General features: G+C 53.5%; 1 protein-coding gene across 6 annotated transcripts in view; it reads right to left on the reverse strand.

The window, feature by feature from the left end:
- The window catches only part of ZNF618 (zinc finger protein 618), a 183,858-nt gene that overhangs the window by 58,015 nt on the left and 103,437 nt on the right, over window positions 1-22,406 (reverse strand). For all 6 annotated transcript variants that reach the window (XM_046023168.1, XM_046023169.1, XM_046023167.1 and 3 more), the window contains exon 3: window positions 8,713-8,972. In XM_046023168.1, the coding sequence (XP_045879124.1) occupies window positions 8,713-8,972 (260 nt within the window). The remainder of the gene's footprint in view (window positions 1-8,712; window positions 8,973-22,406) is intronic.

A 22,406-nucleotide genomic window follows, 5' to 3' on the forward strand; every position in this document is an offset into this window, starting at 1 on the left:
CCAGGTACACTTCCTCACTCTGCTGGGCTCCCCAGAAACCCCTGTCCTTTGTCACCACCAGTCTAAGTGACAGATGCTTAATGCACTTCATTCGAGCCTCCCCTGAGTCTCAGCAGAGCTGGCCTCCGAGCCCGACACACAAGCAGAAGCTAGCCAGGTGTGCAGCCCCGTGGCCAGCTCAGCTCACCCTCATGCGCCCAGCAGACAGAACGATTGTCGTCCCCATTTCTCAGATGAGCTAAGAGTAGCTCAGATCAGCGGTGATCCAGCGCCTGTGTGTGTGTGATCGCCACACCTCTGGGAAAGGCCCAAGAAGAGACAGTGCTTTTTAATATGCACCATCCACTGGGGGCACCCAGGTTTTGTTCCCGTCCTCCATCCTCCCACAAGTCCTGGATTGCTTGGGACAACTCCACACCCAGTTCACTGATGAGTGTGAATGTTCTAGGGGCCAGGCGGTCCAGGGTGGGGGCTACTCAGCTTGTGGCTGGCCGGCCTTCCGAGCCACCCTGCGGCCCCCACACCAAGTCATCTCTGGATGCCAAGGGAGCTGGGGCTTCCCCCTAGCACTGCAAAGCAGCTGACCCCCCCTTCCACCCCCGTTTGCCCCACCGCGTCCGGTCCTCCTGCGGGACTCCCAGAGTCCTCCATCTATTCTCACGGCTGCCTGGGGCAGCAGACAGAGCATGCCAGCACACGGCAGCCCAGCCTCTTCCTCTCCCCAATCCCGTCACTAGTGATGCAAGAACCTACAGGCACTGAGTAACAGAACCTGTCTGGCATTTTCCGGAAGCACTTGGCAGACAACCTGGCTTAGCTCCCTCCCCAAGAGTGCAGGACAGACCAGGTGAGGCCAGCGGGGCGGGGCGGGGGGGGGCGGCTCTAGTTCCTGAGGCCTTGGAGGGAAGAAGTCACGAAGCTAACACAGAGAAAGCTGCCCCTGAGGGCCAGGAATGAGGGCAGCAAGCCGCAGCCCTATCATGTGCACCCAGCTAGCTCCAGGCCAGCTCACACACCTTTCTAGATACACAAAATGCAACGAGGCAGAAATCTGGAGCAGGTGAATGAGAGGAAAAACACAAGAAGATAGGGGTGTCAAGGAGTCCCGAAACCTCTCTTGGTTCCAGGACCCCGCAAGAGCGAGGCCCACGGCCTGCTGGCAGACAAGGGAGCCAGAGAGGTAAATCATGGACAAGTGGGTTTCCCAAGGCTCTCCAGGCTTGGACTCAGCCCAAGTATCCTTGGGACCAGTGTCTTTCAAGTGGGGTACAAATCGCCTGGGGATATGTGAGCACAGGTAGTTTTAAGAGAATCAATATCCTAATCATAACTCTCAAATATATTCTTCCCTTAAATCAATGTGCTGGGGATGCAGCAGGGGGCGGGGAGGCCCCGCTCAGCGGGCTCTCCTTCCCACGTTGTCTCCTCACCGCCACCCTGATACGCTACAAGCCAAGACGATTCCTCACTCCCCCATCCCACCACGGTGCCCACCATGGGGGCTGCTCATCTCACGGCTCCAAGCAAAGAGGTCTAGGAGGGAACCTAGAATGGGGGCAAACGCTAATGGCAGGGCACAAGGCCTTCTGTGAATCGGGTGATTTCCAATTCTTTACTCTCAACGAAACGGAAGAAGAATCTAATGGAACTGTCCACACAGAGACCCTTAAAACCAGCGTGTGAGGACACACCCCGTGCGATTCTCAGCACACAACTTGGGAAGAGTTCCAAACACTGAGTGACGCTCCAAACTCCGTCCTTACCTACGTGATGAAGCTTTCTAAGTACTTACATGTACAGAAACAAACAAACAAACCAGGAGTTAAATTAATGCTAAATCTTGCCTCATTCAATAATGAGAAAATATTAATTCACAGAAACAGGAGGCAATTGAAAAAGACATAAAGCCCTATCCATTTCATTAAGAGGTGCATTTCCAATAATTTTTTTTTATTTTTATGTTTACTGTTTATTCCAAATTTGTTTTTAACAAATGGACTAATACTAACTCGATCTGGGGGGGAAAATGTTTTAAAAAGCGGAGTTTTATGATCCTGACAAATTTTTTAGAAATTTCTATTTCAATTTATGTACATCTTGTTGTGGGAGAGGAGTGTGAAACAGTGATCAATAAAAGACTCTCAGGCATAAAAAATATATTACATGAGGATAAAATCCTGCGAGGGAAGTGGACTGGAAATATGAGTTCAAGGAGAGAAAAGGAAAGATGTAAAATTTCTGGCTGTTGAAGATGAGCCGGTTCGCAGGTTTTTAAAATGGATGATGTCAGATATTAAACAGCAGTGGCTTTGGATTCTCTCCGATACGTTTAAAACAGTGGTTTCACAGTTGCATTTCCAAAAACGACACTTTTTTCTTTTTTTTAACACAATACTCCAAAAATTAGATCCTTTGCAATTATTTAAACTTTGGATCAAAATGTGAGGTGTCAACTTGAAAATATGAAAGCATATACAATTTCTTGAACTCCTTTTGGACGGGATGAGCATAAAAAGTTGAGAGCCACCAGCCTGTCAGGTTCCTGGCTGTCCAGATGTGCCAACGTCCTGAGGCTCCTGCAAACACTGCTGGGAGCTGTTTTGCATTTTCTGTCTCTCCGTAAAAAACGCTTTCATACCTGTTACCTCGCTGTGCCCCCAACATGCCTCCTGGAAAAACAGGCAGACGTTCTTACACCCACCGATGGATGAAGACAGCACGGCTCAGAGAGGTTAAGGGTCTCATCTGAGACTCCACCGCGGGGCAGATCCTGGGACTCTCGGATTTACAGCCCAGGGACCCTTCCCGTGGGGACCCTCCACCCAGGACCTCTTCCCACCCTGACCCACTGGCAGCAGAGCTAAGACGTGCCTGGGAGGGTGGCCAGAACCCCTCCTTCCCCGCGGCTGCAGCAAAGGGCTGAGGGCTGGTTCTGGCAGGCTCCGGGGTGAGGCCTGCCAACCACCTACTGAAACAGGAAACTATCAGCTGGCCTGATATGGGGCAGGACCTGGCACCTCCGCTGCCCTCATTTGTCACAGACCCAAATCCATGTGGCCGGGTCTGAACGGTTGCCTGCCCTCCTACTGCTCCTTCCAGAGCTACAGCCGAGCCACTGCCCCCTTTCCCTGTGCCGCCTCCCCTGGGCAGTCCTGCAGGCGTGGAAACACCTCCACCTGCCGTGCTCAAAGCTCACTGCTTAGAAACACCCGTGCAGTCCTCCATCTGCTCCTTGACTGCCTCCTGCACCCCGTCCAGTGATTTCCAGGACAGAACTCATGCCCTCCCAGGCCTGTATCTGGTTCCAGACAGTTCCCACAGTCTCACAGGTTCCTGTTACTGAGCTGAATTCACTGGTGATGCCCCCTTATGGGTTGAGGCCAGGCAGAACACATCCACTCCTTCCCCTCCCACTCAAATGCTTCCAGTCATGACTACCTCTAAGCCCCCCTCCCCCGACCCCTACCACTGGCCCCCACCTCCAGTCTCTTCCTCCCCAGGACAAAGAGCCCTTAGCTCTTCCACGGGGCTGGAAATAAGCTGGTTGGCCCACACCCCACATCTGAGGAAGGGCCCCACTGGCTGGCTTGCTCCCTCCAGGGGCTCCTGCAACACTGGTCTCCAGGCACCTGCCACTCTCCCTGGGCTCCCCTCAGGTGTAAGCTCCCCAGGATTAAGGACCAATGTCTCACCATACAGAGACAAGCACCCACTGCTGGGTAGTACCTTCTGACCACTACGATGGGATCCGAGCATCCTTCTCTCTCAGAACCAGGAAACGCTGCATGGACTGAACGTCCTGACTGCTCTAAACCCAGCTTGCCCTGTCTTCACCATCTAGGACAAGAACAGCAAGTAGGTTTCCACTTGCTACTTTTCAACCCGGCTGCCTGGCAGTGCCATCCGATGGAGCATGTTGAGGAGGATGCAGAGGCACACTGCTGCCGTCCATGGTGTCCATGGTGACCCGTCAGTGACGTCAGCTGCTGAGTGTGGGCGGAGGTGGCAGCAACGGGAGCGCCCTGTGTTCAACACTCCTCGTGGGGTTCTCGAAACCTCAAGTGTGGATCCAACCGCCCTTGGGGCTGCTGTGCCGAGATTCGCATGTAGCCCGTCAGGTGAACACAGGCCATCGGTGACCTCACTTCCTTTCATTTCTGGTTTTATCCAACGAAGTCATCAAGTTCAAGATCATCTCAACACTTCTGGCTCAAAACCCCCGGTTTCCCCCACACTGGCTCCAATGGTAGTGACGTTCTTTCTAAGAGCAAGAGATCACTTTCTTAGCCCAGGAACTTCTGGCAGCCGGGAAACAGCAGTCCCCACTGCAAGCCTGGCAGTCAGCCTCCTGGGCACTGATGCCCCTCCAGCCTCTCCCAGCCTGAGAAGCTGCCAGATGCCGTCCTCAGGTCCAAGCCCCGGCTCCTCCACGGGAAGTGCGCTGGGTGAGGTCTGTGCCACTGGAAACTGTCTGAAGGCCACTACAGGGCCAGCAAGGACCTGCGGATGGGGCAAGGTTCCCCTACAGCACAGCACTGAGTGACCATGGGGAACACTGTTCTATTCAGTAACAAGCCGGCTCTGAGCCCTGAGCGTGGCTTGGGGAGCGGGGCACTCCGGAGGCCCTCGGGCGCACAGAACTTCATGCTTCCCCGCCAAGCAGCTGGTGAACGTATTCCTTAACCAGCCTCTGTGGCACAGGTGCATTTAAAGGGATGGCTCTAATCAGCATTCGGCCCCTGGCCGGATCCCCAGAAGTGCTTTCCCTCCTTGTTCTCCTTCCAGGTGGGACAGGGTTGCTGTGAGGTGGATAGTCCCTTCATGAAGTGGAAGAAAATGCCACTGACTTGCTCTGTGGAGCCACTCTCTTCCTTTTTGTTGGCCTCTGTTTGTCCCTTTACAAAATGAGGGGATAAGGGGTGTCAACTCGTAGCATACAGAGCCCCACTGCCTATTCCCACATCTGTGGCAGACATTAATAATCAATCATGCTTAATCACACCGCCCCTTTAGAACCTTTAACACAGAACCCCTAATAAACAGCAGCAATTACTCGGACTTGGCCCACGAGATGAAACCTTGCCATCTTGAGATCAGCTGAATTTGAAAGGCTCGATTCTTACATCGATTTTTTTTTTTTTTAATGCTTTTCTTTCCTGGTACTGAGGCCAAGCCAGATTTCTCTGAGCCTGACCCCTGACAGAAACTACACCCCCAAGGAGGAAGGTCTGCCCTGATGGATGCAAGATGAGCCTCAAAAACCAGCAGGGAAGGTCCAGGCCCTGCCTGGTCTTCGGGGTTCTAAAACGGCGGCTCCACTCCCCCTGGCCACCGTGGCTGTACTCCTTTTCCAATAAGGGTCTGCCAAAAGCAGGTTACTTAGCAATGTCACAGCATACCCAAAGTCCCTGGATTCTAGGGAGGCAGCACTAGCAAGGGCTCCAGGGACGGGACAGGCTGTCCTGTTCAGACGAGACAATGGAGGCTCAATTAGAACCCACGTCCTCTGACACCTCACCCAGAGCCAACTTCTTCCCCGGCCTATTTTTTTCTCTACACCAGCCTGGCGTATTTATTTCTTAGGCTTCAGGAAAATGCAGGAACTATTACTACTCTTTCCCCTTGAAGAGGTACTTGAAAGAGGCCCTCTCCGCCCCGGAAGAACAATGCTAATCCTACCAATAAAAGCTAGTCTTACCAAGTACAATGCTGAGGGCTTTATAGACCTCACCTCGCCGAATCTTCATGCAACCCCACAAGTTGGCAGTTCTGAGAACTGAGGCACAGGGAGGTCAAGCAGCCTGCCTGATGTCCCACAGCTATTACATCAGAGAGCCTGGATGTGCTCGGACACTGAGCCCTGAGCTCATCTCCCTTGCACAACGCTGTTCTCTTCCACTGCCTCTTTTGATCTGCATACCCGTGAGTGGGCAGGACGGCGAGCCTCACTGAACAGAAGAGGACACGAGGGCACCGCAAAGCCAAGAACCCTGCCACTGAGCGGCCACCGAGCTGGAAACCACCATCTGTGGCTGGCAGCTGGGGCAAGGAAGACTCCCTCCGAACATTTGCTAGCATGGCTGCCCTAGGCCTTCCCCACCAAACCCCGACTGCTGGCTCTGTCCCAAGATTCAGATTCACCTACTCTTCACTGAGCATCTCCTGGGGAGGAGGCAGAAATAGCTCCTGAGTCTCCTGAGTCTTAAAACACACCCGCCCCCTGGGGCGCCTGGATGGCTCAGTGGGTTAAGCCTCTGCCTTCGGCTCAGGACATGATCCCAGGGTCCTGGGATTGAGCCCTGCATCAGGCTCTCCACTCTGCGGGGAGCCTGCATCGTCCCTCTCCCTGTCTGACTCTCTGCCTACTTGTGATCTCTGTCAAATAAACAAATAAAATCTTTAACCCCCCCACCAAGTGAGCAAGGGCACATCCTATTTTAGGTTAGTGGCAGATCCCTAGTGGCTAACACTGTTCTTAGACCCAGGGAACACAGACTGATGGAGGAAGGCCAGACACAGGCTCCTGAAAAGGCCCTTCTTCCCCTGGGCTTATTAGCACTGGGCTGTTTGTTACTCAAGCTCTTCACCAAGTACTGCTGGGTCATCCCAGTTCGGTCACGTGGGAGGATGGCATCTCCTGGCCACCTGCGGTTGGGTGCGGCCATGTGCCTCATGTGGCCAATGACAGGGAGGGGATTTGACTCTCTACCCTCTGGGCTGCAGCAGGTAATAGCCAGTCTGAATCTCTCCAGAGCTTGCCTTCTTTCTGTCCCTTGGCCGACAGTATTTCACACAATGGCTGCTTTCAGCTTGGTTCCAGAGCCCCCAGATGACCTACAACGCACACACAGTGGGACCAAGGAAGAAACCTTTGTGGTTCTGAGCTACCAAGATCTCGTTACTTTCAGGATCTGTTGTGACTGGGCATAACCTAGCCCCATCCTGACAGTTACGACCCTGATGTCGGTACTGCCCCCTCGAAGTTGGCATCTTGCAGGACATTGTGGGGCGGAAGCAGGAAACCCAGAGACACAGATCAGACAAGTTCCGACGCACCAACCTCCACGGGCTCCTAGTCTTGTGGCAGAGGCAGGCACAGACAAGGTCCCTCTAATCTCAAACAGATCATGGGGAGTGCCCAAATGAGGGGCAAGGTAGAAACAGAACGCGCTGACTAGAAGAAAGTCAAGAAGGCTTCTCGGAGGAGGTGGCACTGGAGCTGGCCTTGAAAGACGGGCTGGATGTGGGCATGCGCACATGGGCAAAGGAACTGCAGGGAGAGGAATGAGTACCAGCCAAGGGCAAGAGATGCCGTGGAAAGGCAGTGTGTGTGCTGGAATGCAAGGTCCAAAGAGGTCCTAAATAAGCAACAGGCATCAGGTTATAGGCGATCTTGATACACGGCCTTGACCCTACACACAGTGAGGAATCCCAAGTTTATAAGCAGAGTGTGACATGGTCAATGACTTATTTTTGCCAAGGCCCCTGGCAGCCAGAGTGGAGGGCAGGTGAGGGCAGAGAGACACGAAGGCATGGCTGTCTGCAGGATGCCACGATGGCCCAGGTGTGCGGACAGAGAACAGCCAGGAAACGGAGGACAAGGCTGAGTCCTGGCAGCTGGGAAGAAAAGGCAACAGGACTCGAGTGTAAACTTGGGGAGAGAGACACAGTGGAACCTCCACACGAGGCCCTGCATGCCACATGTGGGACATGAGCCCAGGAGTCTGGAGCAAGTAAGCCAGAGCTGGACCAAAGAGGACAGGGAGAGGGGAGGGAGGTGGTGACATGTCTAAGACAGGGAGGACCGTGCAGATGGAACAGACCAGGCAAGGCCTTGGCACCAGGGTAAGGCCCGCAGACTTTATTTTACACACCAGGAGTTGCCACCCTGTGCCACGGAAGGACCCGGACCCCCAGATAGGTTCTGTTAGGCAGATCTCAAAAGTCAAATTAGTCACCAACACCTAAAGCCAAAAGAATTCACATCAGATGTCGCATTTCAGGCCTGTGGCATGTCCGCTGAGATCCGGCCACATAGAGCCTGTCTCCCACCTCGTTACTGTGGCCACGGAGGATCGAGCCACTCCATGTATGTGCTGGGCCTCACGGGCATCTGAGTTTGTGATCCTTACAGGGGTGCAGGCAGCCCCCGAGGGGACTCCCCTAGTGGGGGAGCGAGGACTGCCACGAAGCTCGTTTCCACCACGAAGCTCGTTTCCACCGAGCTCCTCTGAGCCTGACCCAGTCCAGAAGAGGCAGAGGAAGGTGCTGGTCTATCACCAATGTGATCCGGCCTGGGCACCTGCTCCAAGCAGGACAGCACTGGGAGCCGCCTTCAGGAGCCCACGGTAAAGCCAAGGAGGAAGAAACACAGAAGGGCGTTTAGGACAACAAGCGATTTGTCTGAGCCAGGCCCACCTGGGGAGTGGCTCCTGTGGGAGCCCCACAGCATGAGGGGTTCACCACACCTTCCAGGCATCTGACCTGAACAAAGTCTTAAAACACAGGCTGGTTTCTGACACGTCAGGTGGAAAGGAAAGTGGTCCAGACCAGGGTTGTACAAGCCAAGGGCAAGTCTAAGGAGACTAGGTCCTTCCCTGAAGGCAGCGGGGAGCCACCAAAGGCTCTCTCAGCCAGGGAGAGGCAGGCCTCTGCTCTTCGGGACTCTGACCACCCTGGTCCCAGCCCCGAACCTCTCAGGCAGGCACTCACCAAGGGTCTGCTGGTTGCGGACACCACCGATCACCACGCAGATCTCGGCGGGCACATCACCTGTCCCGTCCTTGCCGACCGCCTTCTTCTCCTCCTTGGCCTCCCCCTGCCAGATCACCTCCTGGATGTAGTCATCAGGTAGCTCGGTCTTCACCTTCACCTCCGTCATCGTCCCCTGCTCGGCACTCAGCGAAGCCTCGGCCGGCGCAGGCTCTGGCCCCTCCACCTTGGTGCTCTTCTGGCTGCGCTTCAAGCGCTCCCTGGGCGAGAAGAGAGTCCGCTCAGTGTAGACCCTGAGCCAGCCCCCAGACCCACCTGGGAGCCCACTGGCCCAAAATGTTTAGCTATGAATCTCACCCTGAAGCACACGAGACCCACGGCAGCCCCTCGGGGGTCTTCTGGGAACCCACTGTGCTCGGAGGAACACAGTTTGAAAACCACTGGGCTAGTATGGCTCCAATTCCACCATTTTACAGATAACGGAAGCTGGGCTCTCAAGAGGTCTAAATCTAAACTCTTTTAACTGGAGTTACAAAAGACCTACAAGGGCCGCTCTGGATGGCTGGGATCAGTTCTCAATCATCATGTGCGCTTACACATCAGCTGAGAACATGGGTAAAATGCCGATTCTGGTTCAGCAGGTCTGGGGTTTTGCCCGAGAGTCTGCTTCTCTAATGAGCACGCAGCCGGGGCCGGGGCTCTCACCTTCAGTCTACACTCTGAGCATCAAGGGTTGAAGTGATGTGTGCAACGTGCCCAGCGCTATTCCTTCCCCTCCTTGGCAGAAGGGCTAGAGAGTTCATCCACGCCCCCCCTGTTCCCGGCGGACAGACAGGCGACTACAAGCCAAAAGCCTCACTCAGACCAACACTCTTGCCTCCAGGTAGGTCTTCAAATATGAGAAGACATCCTTAAGGTCATGAGCTCAGTACTGAGGGGGACAGGACCCCGGTTACTACTGAGCCTCCTTCATGAGGGGCCCACCGCGGCCCCGAGCAGAGCTGGTACTTGCCCAGCCCCACACACGAGACTGGGGGACAGGCCATGACATGGAGCCGGGTCCCTGCCATCTCTCGAGCAGACGGTTCGGTGGGCTGCTATCCTAAGGGCCCCCTCGGCCTTCTGGCAGGGGGTTCCTCATCACCACTGCCATCTCTGAGGTACAGGAGCCAAGGTGTGCAAGAAAGGGGAGACCACAGCACAGTCCAGGCTGGGAGTGCCGCCCCGCACGTCCAGCCCTCTCCGTAGACTGCACCTTAAGGCCCAGGCTCGAGCCACACTCAGACAAGACCCATTAGCACACCGACTAGAGGTGCCAGGCTGGGAGGCAGGGACGCAGGTTCCAACCCTGGGTCTTGCCGTGGGACTGTGGACAAGACCTTGCTCTGCTCTGGGCCTCAGCGGCTCCATCCGTCATCAAGTGCATGAGTCTACTCATAATTTTGGTCCCTCCCAGCTCTGAACTTGCTCTTGGGTTGGGGAATGGAAGAAAGGGAGGAGGAGGGTCCCAACTAATGAGGAGGGAGCAAGGAGAAGGCACTGTGGAGGCTTCATGGCCTGAAATGTATTCCCCCCACCTCCCATTCATATGGTGAATTCTTAAGCCCCACCATGACTCTAGCTGGAGACAGGGTCTTTAAGAGATAATGAAGGTTAAATAAGGTCATAAAAAGTAGAACCATAATCTGAGGGGCCTGTGGCCTTAGAAGAAAGGGGAGAGACAGCTCTGTGTCCCCCCTGCCATGGGAGGGCACGGAGAGAAGGTGGCTGTGTGCATGAGGGGCCTCACCAAAAACCAACGCTGCAGGTGCCCTGATCTCACACTCCCACCCTCCAGGACCACGTGACGATACATTTGTCCGAGCCACTCTATCTGTGGTCTTCTGCGATGGCGGCCTAAACGAATACACCGGACTTGGATGGGCAGCTAGCGTGAAGCACAGCCTGAGGGGAACCAGCCAGCAGCCAGAGCTGTCCCATCAGCCACCTCCTTGCTGGGGTGACCTAAGCCGGCTGCCTAACCTCGGAGCCCCAGTTTTTCCATCTGCAAAACGGAGCTAATGGGACTGTCAGGGAGATGTCAGCCAACGAACAGAACACGTAGCACAGCAGCTGGCCTGTAACAGCTAACGAGACACAGCCATCATCACTCTTATTAATAATGACAAAGTGTTGGGGCGCCTGGGTGGCTCAGTGGGTTAAAGCCTCTGCTTTCGGCTCAGGTCATGATCTCAGGGTCCTGGGATCGAGCGCCGCATCAGGCTCTCTGCTCAGCAGGGAGCCTGCTTCCCCCTCTCTCTCTGCCTGCCTCTCTGCCTACTTGTGATCTCTGTCATAATAAATAAAATAAATAAATAAAAATAAAATAAAAATAAAATAAAAAATAAAAAATATAAAAAAAAAGTCAAAATAAATAAAATCTTTAAAAAAAAATAATGACAAAGTGTTATGGCATCTTGAGCACTCGGTGGGCCCAACGACACTTCCTCCTGGTGTGTCAGCCACACTACCGCCACCTGATGCCGTCCGAGCATCTGCCCTTCTCCGCAGCGGGAAACCTGAATCAGGATGGTTCGATCGCCTCCGGGATCACTTCTTTTACTGATTTAACAAACTCTGAAGTTGCTTCCTATGGGCTGGGACTCTGCTAACATTCAGGAAGCCTTAGGATGATCTGTTTTACAGAAAAAGAAACGGAGGCACTGAAGAGGAGAAATAAAAATGATCCAAGTCATACAAGTAGGAAGACGTAGGACCAAAACGGGATGCAGCCATCGTGGTTCTTAGCCTCGGCGCATTGCAGTTAGGGGAGACACCTGCAGAGGGAAGCCTGCCCACCTGCTCCTGGGGCAGCCCCCATGTCTCCCACTCCTGACCTTCTGCATCCAGAACAGACTCAGAACCAAGGTGTGAGTGGGGGAGCAGGAGAAGGCAGGCCACCTGACTTTTCTGGCTGCTGCTTTCTTGGAGGGGGCTATCTTTAGCTAGAGCCTCCTTGCTGAGGACTAGCGCCCCCTGGGAAGGGAGCAAGCCGACCCATTCCCCACTTTATAGTTGTCACAAGGCCAAAAAGACTCAGGCTCAGTGAGGCCCCAGGAGCCACAGGACCAGTGGGTCTGAGAAGTTAACAGGGGACAGCTATGGCTTCAGGGAAGGAGGACAATCTGCCAGCCAGCCAGCTACAGAAGGTGACATCCGGGGGGGCTTGGGAGGGTCCTCCCCAGCACCGGAGCACCAGAGCAGAGGTGTGTGGGCAGCGTGGCAGGAACGGGCCATGATGGACTCAGATGGAACGTTCTGTGAAGGTGGAGGGTTGGTTACACAGCCAGTCTCAGAACTGCTGCTCTCAAGCCCTGGGTTCTTGTGCAAATGGCTCCAAACTCCCTTCCACGCCTCAGTCTTCACACCCCTACAGTGGGGACAAACAAAGCACCTTCCCCACAGCGCTGTGAGGCAGGGACAAGCCAAGGTCTGCAAGGGACCCGGAACAGGGGACCCGTGGAGACATTTACGCAAATTGACTGTCTCACACATGGTGCCGGGGAGGGAAGGATGCAGAGGACACAAGGGAAGGGCCTGCGACGGCACAGACATCATGCAGGGGCTGTGGAAATTGTAAATCAACAGGGGTTCAGGTCCCATCACTATCACATTCTGGCTGGTGACCCTGAATGAGGCTATTTCCACATCAGTGAAGTGGGGAGCCCCACATCCACTCAAAAGGTCTTGTGAAGTTCAACTGCAAAAATGTAGATCCAGGACCTCATCTAGAGGGATTCAGAAAGCAGAGATGCTCACACCGATGGCGACTGCTGACAGTTTCTGAGACCGCTGCTCCCTGCCCGAGACCACGCAGATGCTAACAAGGCCCTGCTAGTCCTAAGGCTCATAGGGCACGGGGTGGAACATGGGGACCCCGTCAGGGCCTGAATGCCAGCCCACAAGTCTCGGGGGCTTGGCCCTGGCTCATCCTGACCCTGACTGCACAAAAGGTTAGGCTCCAAGGACAGAGCAAAGGCACTTCCAGAACAGCAAAGAAGCCCCCTAGAGACACAGGCCCCCTGCCTGCACTCCCCGTGACAACTGTGGTCACAAGGAGGGAAGAGAATAGAACAGACTCTCCCCTTTCTTCCCTGCCAACCTTCGGAACCTGAGCCTGAGGTCTATGAGCACTTGCCCATCCCACCTGAACAGACTCGGTGTCCCCTCCTGCTCTCAAGGACCTCACCAGCATCATGATGTCCTGGTGGGAGGCAGGAGCTGCTGGAATCAGACAGGCTGGGCATCCATACACCCTGTGACCTTGGGCTAGGCTCCCTGAGCCTCAGTTTCCTTGTCTAAGAAGGACCATGATCCCTGACAGCTTGGGGATGGGGAGACGAGCCAGGGAGCCGGGCAGGGTGGATTTCCAGGCACGGCAGCTGCCATTATGCCACTGTCACTAATTCATGGGGACGCCCCCACCTCTGGGAAGCCTTCCCAGCTTGCTCAAGGGGGAGTCAGACCCCCTTTCTGAACACCCACCGGGACCCCACACGAGACTCTTAAACTGGGAGCCACGTGAGCCATCCTGTCGCCCACAGACTCTCCTTTAAATGGGACAGCCCCCCCCTCCCCTGCCCAGCCTTGGCGGCACCAAGGACACTGGCAACTTCTCTTTTCCTGGCTTCGTGCTTTAGATTTATAAGCCTAAATGTTGCTTTTCTCGGGTGCTTTGCATTTAATTAGGTGTCCTAATAACAATGGAATCACTGAAGTACTTATATCACTTTGAATTAGTGGTGCAGCATCTTCTAACTTCTTTAAAAAAATTTTTTTTTCATATATCATTTTTTAAAATAGAGCTCATTATTTTAATTATATCCATTTAAATGTACAGTGGAGCCCTTGGATATTCTCAGCACGAATCATTAGGTATATTAGTGAAAAAGCACTCGGAATCTATCTCCATGCTGACACTCCATAATCTATTCTATTTGTGTCGCTGTAAAATAGATTTATATATAGATAACTACAAAATAGTTGCTCAAGATATGCTATGAATTTTATATTTAACCTGAGTCACACTTCAACATAAAATCTAAAGTCAGGCACTAAAAAGGATATTTCTCTGTAAGTAGATACTGTCTGTGGCCACTGGTTCCTGCTCACGCCATAATCCCAAGGGAGAAGCCAGACCCAGTGGGTCCCTGCCCAAGGATTTCCCCAAGAGCACTGACCCTTTATTAAGGCAACGGCTCTCAAAGTGTGTTCCCTGAGGGCCTAGGGGTTCCACAGCAGTGGGCCAAAAGCACTCTTGAGGCCTGAATAAAGAGGGTGGCGTTGAGTTGGGCTCCAAGACCCCTGCTCCCTCTTTGATTTTTAGCCTGATGTATGTATACATGGGCTTCTATCTCCCTGTCGTGGGGTAAACGGTGCTCCCCTATTCGAGATATCCCCATGTCCTAAACCCCAGAATCTACTTGAAAAAGGCTCCTTGCAGATATCCTTCAGGATAAGATGAGAATCATGGTGAATTACCTACGTAGGCCCTAAATGCAATGATAAGCGTCCTTGTAAGAGACACACGGGGCCTATGACGGACAGAACAGGGGACAAGGCAGAGAAGAGGAGAAGGCAACATGACCACAGAGGCCAAGTCTGGAACGACGCGTCCACAAAGTGAGGAATGCGATGGCCAAGAGAAGCTGGAAGAGGCAAAGAACTGAGTCTCCCCCAGAGCCTCTGAAACAGAACAAGTTTCTGGTTTAAGCTCCCCTAGTCTGTGGCAATCTGTTACAGCAGCCATTGGACACTATTAGGCGGTGTCAGACTAGCCCTGGAGAACCAGCTCCACCGTGGTGAAGTCTGCAAGCCGCTACCCCCTCCGTTTTCTTGTGCCTCCTTCTTACTCATGCCCAGTGCTGCGTGTGGCCCCTCCGCTGTGTCTGCACAGCCTGCCTGGGAAAGTTTCAGAAGCAAATCTCTTCCTCTGGGTTTTACCAGATGGTTCTTCAAGTGTTTCGACCCTCCCCAGCCCATCTGGCATTCACGAGAGCCCTGGAGCTAGATGCAGAAACCCAAGCCCAGCACAGGGCCGGAGCCTCTTTGGTTCACATCCACGCCCCAGGCCAAGCACCAGGCCTGGGGCACAGCAGGAACTCAGTCCACACTGGGAATGAAGGGCATGCCCAAGGTCACGCAACTTCCAGGGACCAGGAACAATTTTTCTGACTTCTGGTGCCATTCCCATGAAGCCAGACAGCCTAAGACAGTACAACCAAACAACGTTACCAGTGGATTTGGGGCCCAAAGACAAATGCCACTTCTGGCCACGTTGGAGAAGAGCTGCAGGGGATGCCATGTGGCCTGGAGCCAGACAACTTTGTCTCTGGGTGTAATTCTCCATCATTCCACCAAAAATGCTAAAGCTTGAAGCTCTACCAACTCATAGTAGTTACGCGGGTTCGCCCCACGCTGGACGTCACCTTGCCCTTGCATGACTCAGTTTCCCCATTCGCATGACGAGTGCACTGGAGTCTAAGGCTGTGACAGAAGCCAGACTTCCCCCAGCAGGGTGTGTGCCCCTTCTCGCACAGGCTTGGGACCTGTGCCCCATCCGTGCCCCAAGGCTCAACCTGAGGACCACCCCACCGCCTGCGAAGGCTCTGCTTACTCACCCCAGTACTTCGGCTCCCTGAAACAATGAGAAGGGTGGGTGCAAAAGCTCTAATCGCAGTGTGTAAATAATGACTCCTTAACTCCCGCTAGAATAAAACTTCATTAAAAAAGACTCCACTCATTAGGAATGAGGGTAAAGGAGCCTCAAGCTGAGCTTAAATACGTTCTCCACGAATGCACAGATGTACAGGTTTTTTGTTTTTTGTTTTTTTTTTAATTTTTTTTTTTTAATTTGACAGAGAGGGATCACAAGTAGGTAGAGGGGCAGACAGAGAGAGGGGGGAAAGCAGGCTTCCCGCTGAGCAGAGAGCCCGATGCAGGGCTCGATCGCAGGAACCTGAGATCTTGACCTGAGCCGAAGGCAGAGGCTTAACCCACTGAGCCACCCAGGCGCCCCCAGATGTACAGGTTGTTAACGGAACTAACGCACACCTAAGCCATGACCTCCAGGGCTGCGTGTACCCCGCTGCGGAGGCTGACCACCGACCCAATCCGCTGACGCTACCCATGTGCCCACTCCTGATGACCCAAGAGCTGCAAATGACTCTTCCCTACTCACAGGTGTTAGCAGGCCCCTTCTTGGCAAGGCTTCCAAGTCCAGTGAGGTTTCTGCCTCCCCCATTCCACCAGAGCTGCTCTTCCCAAGGCCTCCCATGACCTCCATGCTCCTAGAGCCAATGGTCCCTTCTTGTCCTCAGCCACCTCGTCCTCTGTCGGCAGCCTCGGATGAACCTCCTTCTCCCCCGTCAAACTCTGTGTGCCCTTTGGCTCTGTGCTCAGCTGGGGAGCCTCCTGCCTCCAACCCTTCTCTGTCTCCTGCTGATTCCTCTTCACCAATTCTTGACCCTCACACCCTGACATGCCCCCAAGGATCCATTCTAGAACCTCTTCTATCTTTATCCACACTCACTCCCTAAGTGATCTCATCCAGACTTGGGCTTTTAAATATTAATGATGTGATGATGAATCCCAAATTCCGTCTCTAGCTTGGACCGCCCTCCCCCCCCCGAACTCCAGACTACACACATAACTGCCGACTGGACACCTCCCCCTGGATGCCCAAGAAGCACCCATATTTAACAGACCCCAAATGAGCTACTGCTATACCCCCTCCCCCAAGTCCAGACAATCCTGACTCCCACCCCAGTGCTCTTCCAGCTAAACCCCGCAATCCACGATACCACAATCAAACATCCGCACACTTCTCGATTTCGGTTAGGAGCAATTCCAACCTTCCAGCTTCTCGGGCCCAGACTCTAGAACCAACCTGTCTTCCCTCTCCCTCACTCTGTGCTAATGAGTCCACTGGAAAATCCCGCCACCTTCACCTGCAAGATGTGTCCAGAACCTGACGACTCCTTACCAGCCCCCGGTCCCCACTGCCTTCCCCAGCCTCCCGTCTCGTTGTCAACTACACAGCCAGTCTCCTGCACCTACCCCCGCCCAACACCCCAAAATCAACATTCAACACAGCAGCCAGAGGGACCTAGTTAAAGCAAGCCAAGTCATGTCACCCCGGGCCTCAAAACCCGTTACGGTCCCAGACCTCACCCGAGCAGCAGCCAGAGTCCTGACCCCCAGGGCTCCCCGAGACATGGCCCAGGAGCCCACTGCCTTCACCAACACAGCCCCTTGTGGGCCACACCAGTCTCCCTGCTGTGCCCTGAGCACATGGGGCCTGGGGTCTCTGCCCCCTGCTCTTTCCTCTGCCCCTCCCGAACTGCCCCCACGTTAGTGCTCATGCAAACATCCCCCGGCCAACGGAGACATCCTAGCTGCTTGATCTACGCCCGCACACAGCTCACCCCAGCCCTCCCCACTGTGTCTCCCCACTCCCCACTTTACCCATTCTGTTCACTACTCATCCCGCACTCACCCACCAATCACCTCTTATCCCCTTTGCCCTCACTCACCCACCAATCACCTCTTATCCCCTTTACCGTCTGTCTCCCTGGCTGGAACGTGAGCTCCGGGAGGACAAGGACTCTCTCTTGTCCATTCCCTATCGCCTCCCAGCGCCCACAGCTGCACCTGGCACAGGGGAGGCGATCAGCAGGCGCCTGTTTCCTGAAGAAGCTATGCAGTGAGTGTTGGAAAGGGTGGTATAAGCATGGCCTTCGGGGTGTCTCTCCCTCGCCCTCCACTCCTGACTCACAAAGAACATCGATGGTTTAACCGCGTCAGTTAACATTCAGAACCGAAGTCAGCGTGGTCCACCCCCTGGGCCCTGGGCAACCATATGGCCCGGAGATGTTCAACAGGAGCCCCATTCTGAACGGAGAAGCATATTCCACAAGGGCCATGTTCTTATCCTGCTCCTCTCCGGCAGGAACTTTCTCAAATGTAATGCACTCTTCTGTCCCCCTGAAACGCCAAGAGGGCAGCCGGACGATGCTCTGACCCCAAGTCTTTTTCTTCTCCCGCTCTGCTGAGGTATTACTGACACGTAAAGATAGGGAAGGTGCAGGTGCACAGTGACGATCTGTCCTGCAAGGGGTCACCAACTCCTGACCATGCAGACCCGGGATGACGAATGTCACTTGGCAGTCTTGGACCCGCAGGGCCTGGGACAGGATGCTGAGCTCCCAGGGCAGCTGCCGTCTCTGACATCCACCCGGAGCCTGCGGCCTCATCCCCACGGTTACTGGGAAAGCCCCTCTGTGCCTCTAACCGGCTCTGGCTGCGAATCTGCCCTCTGATTCCACGTGGCTGAGAGCCCTTCAGCCGCAAAAGCTCTACCCAATGTCCGTGTATCCTTGCACCTGGCCCCTAGCGGACAGCAGCTAACGTCTGCTGAACGACACAGACAGAACAACCAGAGGTGCACATGTCAGCGTGAAGATGGAGGTGACTGCGGCAAGGATACTGTCACGAGGGGAGGAGGACAAGGGTGGCTACTCTGAGGGGCTCCGAGTGGCTGGGATGAGCTGGGGGGACAGTGCTTCACCCCATGTCCAGGCACCACCCCTGTTCCCAATGCCTGATAGATGCTCAATAGAAAACTGAGGATCAGAGACACCGAGTGACTTTTTCAGGGTCACACAGCTTTCTACGGACAGAACGGGATGCACCCAGATCTGCCTGACTCCAACCCCTGGGCTTCTAGTCCTGTGGATGATTCGTTTTCCCTTACCAAAAGGAGAGACGATTAAAGAAACAAAAACAAAGCACTTTTTGAATGAACAAAGTCTGGCTTATCAACCAGAAACTCCCAAGAGGTGGGGAGCATACCCCCTCGTCTTCTCCTGTATCCTCAGCATCCTGACGGAACGGGGCACATGCCAGATACTTAACACATAACAGAGAAATGCGATGAAACTACGGCATGGAGGGTTCCGCGTCTGCTACGGAGAAAGTGCCTGGGCTTTATGTCCCCTGTCGACCTCTAAGTCCCCTTGACACATTCCAAACTGGCTGCCGTGTCCTGCGGACACAGAGTCTCTTGTAGTTAGTGACAAGGACAGGAACCAAAACAGGGATAAAAGCTGCGGTTTCCACCAGCCTAGAAGGACCAGGAGAGAGAGAACCTACAGGGAAACCCCACTTTCCACAAACCCCGGTAACGAGGCCTGCGTCTGTCTGTATTTACTATTCCGCCTGTGTTTCAAATCTTCACACCATCACCCATGCCTTCATAACCCTCAGAATTATCTGCACTTCCATTTGTCATGTATCCCTGATATATTTTAATAAATAGTCAAGGAGAAAAGATGAGATTAATAGATTAAAACTATTAACCTATTAAACAACTCTTAACAGTCTAGAAATTCAAAATAACCTACAATGCATAAATATATCATTAGTTTGAGATAATTCCCAGGCACTTAATTTTCTTTAGTGTATATTGTCAGTCAGCCACGACGCTGGGTAATACTAGTTCAGAAAGGCAGCGTGAAGATTTAAATATTAAGAGTGAATTCCCTGGTTAATTTAAACCGAAAAGAGAAAAGGCAGGACTCTTGAGTGATGCTGTCAAGTCACAAACTCCGACATGTGGCAGGACGGGGCCCTCCGGGTAAAGCTGGCAACCTCTCTTACGAGAATCAAGGCACAAGGAAGGCTGGCCCGGGCTGTTAGAAAGCATTACCATTAACAGGATTTTAAGGAACACGCCACCTTCGCTGGAAAGGCGGGTAGCAGTGGGGCAGTCTGGACCCACCAGCAAGGCGCATGGTCCTCTCAACACTCACCCTGTTGAGGGGTTCCCCTCACCCCACGGTGGCAAAGCTGCAGACTCCAGTTTTCTCACGCGGACAGAACTCCCTCACCTGGCAGGTGGGGAAGGGGAGGCCCCCGAGGGGCTCCTGCCTTCTGTCCTGCACAGATCCTCTGGGGCAGCCACAGGCTCCCATGCAGATCCCAGAGTGCAGCCAAGTCAACCAGGGGAGACTGAGGCAGCCCCCAAGCTGGTCCTCACGCTGGATGATGAAGAAAGATTCTCCTTCTGCCACCAATGCGATTTCCCACCGAGGCTGTGACTTTGCTACTATCCCCTCCAGTCCCCTCTCTGACGCCCAGCACCTCTGACCACTGTCTCCTTGGAAAGAAAGACAAAGAAGCTTCCCGAGAAAACCACTGCGCTCCCACCACCCTGCCCACGCTGACAACGGAGGCCCGGAGCCCCCCAGCTGCCGGCCTGCCAACGTGTCCCTGACCTGGTCCAGGTCTTCCCAAGGTGCCTGGGGGCTGGGCTCTGCCAAGCTTCCTAACCCACCTACACCCCCCTCTCCTCGCATGTAAGCCCGTGAAGTTAACACGAACCGCTCAGGCCCCTTAAGAGATTTGAGGGCAGAGGGGCGCCTGGGTGGCTCAGTGGGTTAAGCCTCTGCCTTCGGCTCAGGTCATGATCTCAGAGTTCTGGGATCGAGCCCCGCGTCGGGCTCTCTGCTCAGCGGGGAGCCTGTTTCCTTCTCTCTCTGCCTGCCTCTCTGTCTACTTGTGATCTCTGTCTGTCAGATAAATAAATAAAATCTTAAAAAAAGAGATTTGAGGGCAGAGATGCACATAAGGAAGGCAGCCGGCCTGGCCCCCCACACACGGTGGGGCGCCATCAGTGTTAAGTTCTTTTCTCCCGTCCTGACCAAGCATTTGCCAGACAAAAATGTGTAAAGTCTGGTCAAACTATCAAAAACATCAGCTCTCAGACCACAGATGGAGTACTCATAAATGAACGCAGAGGGCAATTTTAGGGTCCTCTGAAAACAGAAGACGTAGGAGGCATGGCCACCCCCCTACACCAGTAGTGATAGGAGGGGGATGAGGACACACACTGCGGCCAAGTTCACTGCAGGATGGGCAGGAGGGAGCAGGAGGGAGTGATCAGGAAGGTAAGTCTGGAGCCTACGGACATTCTGAAGCACCAGGCTTTGCGTGGAAAGCTGGAGAAAGCATAAGGCAGGGGGAAGGATCTCTTTCAGGTGCGGAGCCAGACAGAGGGGGAAGCTGTGGGAATTTCCCGAGTTGTTTTCTCAGATGAAGGGCCTTTCGCATCAACGGCCTCTAGAAGCAGCCAGGCCAGGCCACCCTCGTTACCGTCATCAACACTGTACTTCCTTAGGACAAGCCAAGACTTTCAAATGCCCCGAGCGGGTAAGAACAAGGGCCCAACAACATTCTGAATCTGCTCAAGGAACACAGAAGGGAGACTCCTGCTAGGAGTGTGCACTGAGCAGAGGTTCCCTGGGGAACGGTCACCTCCCTTTGCTGGACCGCCCCAAGCTTGAGAGCCACAGTGTTATTGGGCAAAAATGATTCACCCGTTTTGATGTACATCAGTTTGCATTTCTGCAGCTGTCTCCGCAGGGCAAACCTAACGATGTGCCTGAATTTTCAAGAATCCGCCCTATCTGCAGAGTCTAGGTCTAAGACTAATAGATCAAGCAGAAAGGAAACTCTGCCCACCAAAAAAAGCACTGGCCCCCCAGAGGATGAGTATATGAACCCCAGAGTCAGGGCCTGCTATTTATGATCTTTGCCGCCCAACTTTGCCCCAAAGTTCGATAAGCTGAGAATACACATTTCTGGAATCACATCCGAGCTCCAATAACAGCAACATAAACCTAGAGTCAAGATAAAGATTTGCCTGGGCTAGAATATACCCAGAATTCTTAAATAACTCATTCTGCTGCTACTGTACTAGTCACTGACTACCATCGGGCCTACTGGTACTGCAGGCTTTTGTGCAAATCAAATTAATTTGTTTAGGGCTACTTTTATTTTACTGCTGAAAACTAAAATGCTTAACAAGACGATGTTCTTTACAAAATAATTCTGTAGCTGCACACACGTGGTGATCAGATTAAGAGTCCACCCGTGAAAAATCTTAGCTTCAAGGACAAGACTCGGCTAGGCCCAAAGCTATTTTACTACACGCGTGACCTTGGACAAGCGCACTGCTCAATTTCCTCTGGGGAGGAGGGGTAGCATCACAACCTCAGAGGGCCGTTGTGGGGACCAAGGGGGATCTGTGTGTGATCCTGCATGACACAGGAACTGGACTGTGGTCAGCCCTAGACCCCGACCCTCGTCCCTGACTCCAGTCCTTTCTACAGTGTCCAGACTCAAGAAGAAATCAATCGCCATCCCACTGCTATCTCGTCCTAGGAAGGGAATCCAGCCTGGTAATGATAAAAATAAACATTTCTTGAACACCTAATACAGGCCAGGCACTGTGCTAAGGGTATGCATATTACTATTATTACACTTAACCCTCACTGACAACATTATAAGGGAAGGTCTAATATCATACCTATTTTACAGATGAGGACACTGAGGTCGGATAAGTAGCCCAAGGTCATACAAGCAGGCAGTGGGTAGCCCCAGGATCTGAACCTAGGCAGTCTGGGCTCCTCAACACAGTGCTAATAAGCTGTTTGGCCTTTAGTGAGGCTAGAGAGAAGGCAAGGGAGCAATGTGGCAGACCAGCCATGGAGAAGCATGCATTTTTGGATGGACACAATGCTTTGCTGAATCAGATTCCTCACACCTGAAGGAAACTACAGCCTTTCGGAAACTCACTTCCAAGCCAAACTTCT

Source organism: Meles meles, chromosome 11 (assembly GCF_922984935.1).
Source record: "Meles meles chromosome 11, mMelMel3.1 paternal haplotype, whole genome shotgun sequence".
Taxonomy (NCBI): Eukaryota; Metazoa; Chordata; class Mammalia; order Carnivora; family Mustelidae; genus Meles; species Meles meles.